Raw genomic sequence first — 9331 nt, 5'->3', positions numbered from 1 at the left:
GATCATTCCACATTTTAGCTGAAATTGTCAGTTTAGCCCTTACACTGCAGGTTCTCAACCCGGGAACGTTATATGTCCATTTCCCTCCACGGATGCTGCCTGACCCTCGGGTTCCTCCAGCAGATTTGTTTTCTTGCGAAATAGAAACAAATGCCCCTGTCCCACTTTGGAAACCTGAACGGAAACCGCTGGAGACTTTGCGCCCCACCCAAGGTTTCCGTGCGGTTCCCGGAGGTTGCAGGACAGTTAAGAACGAAAACTGAAAGTGTCCAAGGGATTCACAGAAAATGAATCAAACGGGTGCTCTGATTCTACATGTAACTAATAATATCAGTGAAGTTGATAAAAATCTAATCATAATAGTAGTTTAATCTGATACTCCAGCTGCAATACAATGCAGTCATGATCTATTTGCAAAGGATGAAAATGAGTTCACATCCATTTTTTAGTTGAATCTTGTAACCGATTGATATACTGACAACCACAATAATAATCCCACTCCCTATAACATTTAAAAGGCAATTCTTTGCAACAAATACCAAAAGTCTGGTGCTGTTATCTCCCTCCTTCTGTCCACCACCCCCAACTCTCAGAAAAAGCAATTGAGACAGAATAAAGCTGAAAATAAAAACTTAAATTGAACGTTTTTTTGTGGGTATTAAGTGCTGCGGATCCAAAGCAGGTAGGTATAAGATAGTTGTGATGGGCTAACAAGCTTAGAGGGTCGCATGAAACATTTTACCAGTTTTATGTCACCTGCAGATTTGAAAATGTACACCCTGTAGAGTCAATTCCAAGTCGGGGAAATGAATTAGGAAAAGCAATGGTCTGAGTAGAGTCAGATAGAGCTCTTAAAGGGCTAGCGGAATCAAGGGGTATGGGGGAGAAGGCAGGAACGGGGTACTAATTGTGGATGATCGGCCATTATCACATTGAATGGCGGTGCAGGCTCGAAGGGCCGAATGGCCTACTCCTGCACCAATTGTTTATGTCTATATGTATCTATGTAAAACCTACACGGTAACAGGGAGAATGTATAAAATCCATATAGACAGCATCCTTTATCAGGATCGAAACCAGGTATTCGGCGCTGTAAGGCAGCAAATCTCCCACTGCACCACTATGCCCCCCCCCCTCCCAATATTGAGCAAACTGATAGACATTAAACTGAGCATACTGATAGACATTCAACTTTAAAATGTCATCATGAAATTTCAAAACATACTTCACAGAATGAACCACCAATTACAGGCAAAAGCATTGACTTTATTAAAGGAATTCTAACAGTACACAAATTGTTATGCTGTGTGGACTCAAACCTGTTCAAATCTTCCCACTGCGTGTATGTAAAATAAAGCTCGAGACAGATTTGCATATTTTAAAATGCTAAATCTTTATCAGCACCAAAGCAATTTGTACTGCCAGAACATTGAGATCAAAAGTGAAAGACAGTGAAGAATACCAGAAGGCAATGGCCAGATTTTAATTAGGATATGGTCAATCCCATTTATAAACCTAACTCTGAACCCGGACCAGCTCTAAATTAAGGAAGTTATTTTTTGTAGGGTCTGGGGGAGGTAAAGAGAATGGTGCAGATGAGCTGAAGGTGCTTTCGGAAAACAACTGCCCAATGGCCTATTTTTTTTCCCAGGTTTCCTTTTTCTTGAAAAAGAGCTAACTTTACAAGAGTCGAATGTCTCATCCAGTTTATCAACCACCACTTTTACATCAGCACTCATGTCCTATTCAGCATTAGCCTGATAAATGGGGGTCGCTAGAGAAATGGAGAACATCTTGTGATGCACAAACATGGAACATAGAACAGTACCGTTTTCTGTAGACAACTCTTGTTTAAAAGTTACTAACTCCCCCCTCAACAATTTTGCCAATGAATGGTAGCTTTAAAAAAAAACACTAATTTCTTATCATACACTAAACAGATGTAAAATAATGACAAAAATACAATTTGAACAAGTACGATGAATTAATATGCACATAATGCAGGATTTACCAATTTATACTGTCGTGAGGTTTCACTGCCAATACTGCTGCTATCTCAAGCAGATCAAGCTACAATAACAGCAAATCACCATACAAGTTAGTGAGAGTTTCATGTGGCTTTATAAAGACCTAGCACCTGAAGGAAACATCTTATGCCGAGTTCCTGCCTGCAGCATTCATCTACTGTGGAAAATATCACGTGACGGGAATGCCCAAATCCTCGTTCTCTATCACCGATATGGTTCAGGGCAGCACAAAGGGAGAAACACCACCTGTAGGTCCCTCTCTAGGCTGAGCACCATACTTCGTCAGTCCATCTCGAGGTTTAAATCCTGTGACTTACTGCCCAATAACGCTGTGGAAACTCCTTCAGCAGAAGGATAGCAGCAGTTCGAGACAACACTTTACCATCAAGGGAATTAGGGACGGGCTATAAATGTCGGCCTTGCCAATGACACCTAGATCTCCCCCCCCCCCCCCCCCCCCTCCCCCCCAAAAAAAAAAACTGTTACATTACCTGTATTATGAAGATTTTCTCCATTTTTTTGTTTGCGCTGCTCTTTAATGAAATGTCAAAGTGACGAGCAGATGAAGTATAGTTGCAGATGAAATTAACAGAAGCATTCCTGATAACAATCCACAATCCTAAACTACATTTGTGTAAATAGCTTGATATCAGAGAGGCATTGCCAAGAGAAAAATTCTAGCTTATTTGATACATAAATTCCAAACCAGGCTGTTGTCCAGTCGACTTAAGACAGAGAGGAACTTGACAAATTATTTTAATGCTCTCTTGCAGCATCTATTGTTAGGAATAGATAGGCAAGAATGAATTAAAATATGCAATGTTTTAATGCATGCAAATTTGTAGGTGGTCTCCAACCCTACAGCAACAGAAATACTTGCAGTTATGGAAGTATGGGCCTGCTGCAATGACTACATGCTGCACTACAAACTGTATCCTTAGATTCACCAGCACATTCCCTAGTATTAAGGATTAGTAATGCCTATAGTCGTCCAACAAAGACATCTTCATTCGTTATGTAAAAGCTCACTACAATGCCTGCTGGACTAAAGAGTTCTACATACTATGATACATCTCCAAGCTTGTGAATATATAATACAAAATGTAAGACTCCTCCCAACACTAGATGTAATAAACGTCATCTATAAGATGACAAATGGAAATGCTTTTCTACAGGCAGCTCAATGTTTCAAAAAACAATGTTCAGAACAGGCTTGCATTTTGCTGCATTTCTGAGAAAATTACCATATTCATTTTGGCAAATGCAAGAAATTGTGTTCCAAATGGAGAAACTTCACAGCTGATCAGAATCCCATTTGATAGTTAATTTCCCTGGAATTGTAATAAAAAAATCAATTTTCATAAGATGCTAACATAATTGAAAAAAACATGTTATTAGCATCATCATACTAAAGATCTACTTTTACTGCCCATAATTAACCACCTAAAATGTATATACAGCTCATTCAATACAGTTGGACTTCACAGCAAAGCAATATGTTGAAGCATTCAGATTTAAAGTATCACAAAAGTTCTAATGTTATTCATCAACAGTATTTAACATTAACAGCTGCATTGAGCAGATGGCAATAAACTATAAATACCACTGAAAGTATTAGTATGGCAAAGCAATCAACGATTGGTCATAAAATCTTAAAGATTGCCATTTGAGTTGTTCTTATTGTTCTTCCAGTAATCTTTCACAGTGTCCAGTTAAATAAGGTTTCATCCCACTGGTGTTTCCACAGCCCTGTTGATCATATTTCACTGTTAAGATACAGACGAGATTGGATTATGAGGAGAGCCCATCTGGGTAAGAACTTTGTCCAGCCACTGTAGTGGACCATGAAGATGAATTTCTATCCAACATGGTGTACTGGTTACATCTTGGCGGTGGTATTCTGCACCCCAGCCCTGTAGAAATGAGGGACAATACAAAAAAAATTTTTACTGGACTGACAAAAGGATGTTATTGGTCCTGGAGGACAAATTAGTTATAAACAAAATGCAGAGCGTTGACACTTTTTGTGCAACTTTTAGGATTCAGATTAGAAGCAACTATGATATGCTTGTCAACAAAATTTGCACCCCTATACTATTTGCTTCACAGACCTCAAAACTCTTGAGTTTAAGATGCATCTATTTTTTTTTTTTTTGTAAGTACCAGGCACCAAGGCAAAAACAGTCAATTCAACCACTTAACAAACAAATCTACCTGCAAATAATTCCATGTCCCCCCCCCTCCCAATTATTTTAGTGAGCAACTAGCTATCAACCAATTAGTGCATTATAAAAGATCAAGATCCTTTGCAGTTGGGAGGTGAAACCCGACTTAAATTTTACCCGTTGCAAAGTACTCAATGTTCCTTCAATTACATTGTGATCGTCTACTAAAAAACGTTGAGAAGTTAGTTTCAAAGTCAAAAGCTTTAAACTATATTTCACGTGTTTTTTCCTCACCTTAACAAAACTCATGCGAATGGTGCACATCTTGGTCAGTTCATAAACTGCTTCAAAGCCATGATTGACAGACTGAGCTAAAAGCTGAGCAAACTCTTGGTTGTTGAATATCTTCAGGCTGCAACCACTTGGTATTTTACAGACGGTGGTCGGATGGAAGCCGTGGTGATAGTTGCAATTTCTACTCTGTACAAAAATGCTGCTGTCACTGAGACATTCGGCATAGACTTCACCTCCCACATAGTACAAGTGGACACCTACAAAATAATGAGATATTTATTATAGCAGTCATTACCAGCGTGTGCACATAAATTCTCAGTTTCATGAGCGAGAGGAGCAGGGGCAAAGGTACGAGTGAAAGTTAGGTGGGAGGGGGTGGAGAATGAAAAGAAGAAAAGACAAGACAAAGGAAAAGACAGGATATTTCTCTCAAAGGGTAGATTGATTAGTTCTATGTTCCATTGTTCCTATATTCCAGGAAATTACAATTTGAGGATTTAATTTTGCAATTTGTTTGGACTGCCATTATTTATAACCATATAACAATTACAGCACGGAAACAGGCCATCTCGGCCCTTCGAGCCCATGCCGAACACCTAGTCTCACCTAATCCCATCTACCTGCACTCAGACCATAACCCTTCATTCCTTTCCCATCCATATACCTATCCAATTTATTTTTAAATTATAAAATCGAACCTGCCTCCACCACTTCCACTGGAAGCTCATTCCACACAGCAACCACTCTCTGAGTAAAAAAGTTCCCCCTCATGTTACCCCTAAACTTTTGTCCCTTAATTCTCAAATCATGTCCTCTTGGTTGAATTTTCCCTACTCTCAATGGAAAAAGCTTATCCACGTCAACTCTGTCTATCCCACTCATAATTTTAAAGACCTCTATCAAGTCCCTCCTTAACCTTCTGCGCTCCAAAGCTTTAATTACCTTTATGCCAGTGAATATGGAATTAAATGCACCTAGAAACTTCAGTGCCTGGGAACAAACCTGGTACATGAGAACAACTTATTTTAAAAGCCAATAACCAAAGGATATTACATTAAGAACTTCCTCGGGGCATTTTTATATCACTTGACTTCAGTTGCTTCATAAATTACCATACACCTCTGTCATTAAAGTCAGAAATAGGGTTATTAGCTGATCATTCTGTTGTGTTCCGCTTCATTCATAACAACAATTTATTTTTAATGAAGGCATTTTAATTCAATATGTCTACGACCAATGATTTTACTGTGAAAGAAAGATGAATATGAATGCATAAGAGTTATTTATTCTAAACTTCTGAAGCAAGCAATGCCACTTTGACCTCAACATCCTCATCCTCCTCGACCTGAGTGCAGCCTTCGATACAGTGAACCACAACATCCTGCTCACCAGACTCAAAGGCCTCGGCATTGAAGGGTCTGCACTCAGCTGGCTCCGTTCCTACCTTTCCAACAGATCCCACTTCATCTCTCTCCACAACCACACCTCTGCTACAGCCACAGTCACTCAAGGCGTTCCCCAAGGCTCCGTACTCGGCCCCCTCCTCTTCATCATCTACATCCTCCCCCTTGGTCAGATACTCCGCCACTTCAACCTGGACTTCCACTGTTACGCCGATGACACCCAGATCTACCTCGGCACCAAATCCCCCCACAACCCCCCCCTCTCCCATATCAACTCGTTTGTCAGCTATAAAAACCTGGATGCAACATAACTTCCTCAAACTCAACAGCGATAAGGCAGAATTCCTCCTCATAGGCTCCAAAGCCACACTCAGCAAAATCAATAACCCCACTCTCACCATCGACGGCACCACTGTCTCCCCATCTCCCAAGGCCCGCAACCTTGGCGTGATCTTTGATTCCATCCTCTCCCTTGAGCCTCACATCCGCCACGTCATTAAAACCTCCTTCTTTCATCTCCGCAACATCGCCAAACTCAGACCCTCTCTCACACCTCCCGCTGCTGAAAGACTCATCCATGCCTTCATCTCCTCCCGACTGGACTATTGCAACTCACTTCTCCTTGGCATCAGCTCCACCTACATCAACCGACTCCAACTGGTCCAGAACGCAGCCGCCCGACTCATCACCCACACCAAATCCTGGCATCACATCACTCCAGTCCTCAAACAACTTCACTGGCTTCCCATCTCCCACCGGATCACCTACAAAATCCTGATCCTCACCTACAAAGCCCTCCACCATCTGGCCCCCCCCCCCATATCTCACTGACCTCCTCTCCCCCTACCAACCCTCACGGTCCCTCAGATCCACATCAGCCGGTCTCCTCTCCATCCACAAGTCCAACCTCCGCAGTTTTAGGGACAGAGCCTTCTCCAGGGCAGCTCCCAGGCTCTGGAACTCCCTCCCCCAACTGATCCGCAATTCCGTGTCCCTCACCATCTTCCAGTCCCGCCTCAAGACCCATCTCTTCACCTCTGCCTATCCTTAGCCCCACGTCCCCCTCCCTTTTCATCTGTGCATTAATTGCCTCATATTGTGTTTTGAATTGTATTCTGTCTTTACTTTGTGTACTAGTCATGTCTCTACTATTTATTTCATTCCCCTTACATGTTTTTCCTCTACCTGCTAAATTTTTGTAAGGTGTCCTTGAGACTCTTGAAAGGCGCCCATAAATAAAATTTATTATTATTATTATTATTACCTTATTCAGCTATTCTGGTATTATACTTCTGCATTGTTTGCACTACAATCTTTGCACTAGTCTGATATATTTTGGATTCATCGTTGTATTTATTGTTGTATTTATCATTATCATGTGTACTTGATAATGATAAATTTATTATTATTATTATTATTTGCCATCTAAATTGTTCTGACAGACAAATTTGAAGGTAGCCATTTGTTTTTCACGCATTCCCACATCACTTCAAATATTTATGGTGGCGTTGCCTTGCAAAGAGCAAACATAAGAAAACAGCCATTTTTTGCTCTTTCATTCGTGAGGTATTTAGTTTATTTTATTTTAGAGATATAGCGCGGAAACAGGCCCTTCGTCCCATCGGGTCTGCGCCGACCAGCGATCCCCGCATATTAACACTATCCTACACACTCGGGACAATTTTTACATTTACCAAGCCAATTAACCCACAAACCTGTACTTCTTTGGTGTGTGGGAGGAAACTGAAGATCTTGGAGAAAACCCACGCAGGTCATGGGGAGAGCGTACAAACAGTACCCGTAGTCGGGATCGAAGCCGGGTCTCCGGCGCTGCATTCGCTGTCTGGCTGCAACTCTATCACTGCGCCCCCGTGCCGCCCAAAAAAGTCTTAAACTATAATTTTCTGCAATAAGCATCAAATCAAATTCACAATAGGTGATGTATACAAATGGCCAAATGATAATTTTAAGCTCTCAATCAGGAACTAAAAACAATTCCGACCTTTTACAACACGTTGATCCTGTATTGGTCCAGCTAGTTTGAAAATGAATCATACCTTTACCAATGTGCCGCCTGGTGTTCTCAATGGTGGAGTTGCGGTTTACATTGGAAAGAAGGCCAAGACAGAACCTGTTTTTGTTGTTGGATGGATCGGTAAATCCATCCACTAAAACACTGGTAGAGGAAGCATGGAAGGCCTCTCCAACTCGATTATTTAGCTCATAGTAAACAATGGAACACCAGTGCTTTGGTTCCTCATAAGCAACAGGTTGCACATCTGAAATAAACCAAGGAGCAGCAGATTAAAATGGACATATTTTACATCACGTGTAAAGATTTATTCTTCTCACTACCTCTTCCCACTCAATGAAACTTACTGCCAATGAGCCAGCTTCCTATAACGTAGTATTGTCTCTCATTAAGATACTCCCACAGTGCTGTTTTGTAGGGAATATCAGGATATAGACATAGTAACAACAATAGGATGATGTGCAACTTGGAGAGCAATCCGCAGCCGATGGGGCTCCCATTTTTACTTTTAAGTTTCAGTTACCACAGGTTTTGGAGATGCTGTGAGAGTGGGATGGATAAGTAATTGCAGTGCATTTTACAGAGACATTGCAGTCACTGCATCTGTACTTGAGGGACTGAAGATCTGGAGTGGTGAACAGACTGATTAGTTTTGGATGTCAATCTTCTTGAAGGCGGGCTGGAAGTGTATTTATCCAGACAACTACAAGACATTCGATCTGACTTGCACCTTGCAGAAGGTGGAAAGGCCTGGGTATCAAGGGGCGAGTCACACTGCAGGATATCCAGCCTGTGTGCTGCTCTTATAGTCATGGTACTCATGTTCTGTTCCAGTCAAATTTCTGGTTAATATAATCCCATTGTGTGGCTGCCAGTATGACCTCAGGGCAGTATTGCCATTTATTGTTGAAATTTCAACTGTTTATGCCAATCTATTCAAAAAATTGTTCAGTTAAAGTTAAGTCTCAATGCAGACTAGAAAAATGCAGAATTTTAAAAAATGAACAAGAGATAGCTTAAAATTTACCCGAGTTTTATAATTTACTGACTTTAGCCTTTGAAGATGAAATGGGTGTACCAGATAAAATAAGTGGAAATATTTTTGAAGTATAGTTACTCCTCTAATTATCATAAGTATAATAAACTATATTCACATCAAACCTGTGGGTATGAAGTGCTTTAAACTTTTGAGAACATTTTAATCTACACTATCTATTGTCTATTGGCAATTTAAAAAAATCTTTGGAATATTGCACATTTATATTAGAGGGTCTATTGAACAAAATAATTCTAAAAATATTTTTACATTTGTAATAAAAGATTAATAGACAAACTATCTAGCTCATCATATCGACGCTAGCTCTACAATCACGCTAGTCCCACACACCTGCCTTGTCTCTTCCAAGGGTC

General features: G+C 40.6%; 1 protein-coding gene across 2 annotated transcripts in view; it reads right to left on the bottom strand.

Moving 5' to 3' along the window:
• Window positions 1-1245: 1245 nt before the first annotated feature.
• Window positions 1246-9331, bottom strand: part of smad5 (SMAD family member 5) — a 41965-nt gene continuing 33879 nt past the window's right edge. Inside the window, exons 5-7 of one of the 2 annotated variants that reach the window (XM_033029369.1) lie at window positions 7947-8168; window positions 4487-4743; window positions 1246-3940 (exon numbers count right to left, since the gene is read on the bottom strand). In XM_033029369.1, coding sequence (XP_032885260.1) covers window positions 3797-3940; window positions 4487-4743; window positions 7947-8168 — 623 coding nt within the window. In that variant the 3' untranslated portion in view covers window positions 1246-3796. The remainder of the gene's footprint in view (window positions 3941-4486; window positions 4744-7946; window positions 8169-9331) is intronic. The other variant, XM_033029370.1, reaches the window with a different exon arrangement.

The sequence above is a fragment of the Amblyraja radiata genome, chromosome 11, assembly GCF_010909765.2.
Source record: "Amblyraja radiata isolate CabotCenter1 chromosome 11, sAmbRad1.1.pri, whole genome shotgun sequence".
In the NCBI taxonomy this organism is placed as follows: Eukaryota; Metazoa; Chordata; class Chondrichthyes; order Rajiformes; family Rajidae; genus Amblyraja; species Amblyraja radiata.
The sequence above is the reverse complement of the archived record's forward strand: the minus strand, read 5'-3'. Positions and strand labels throughout refer to the sequence as shown.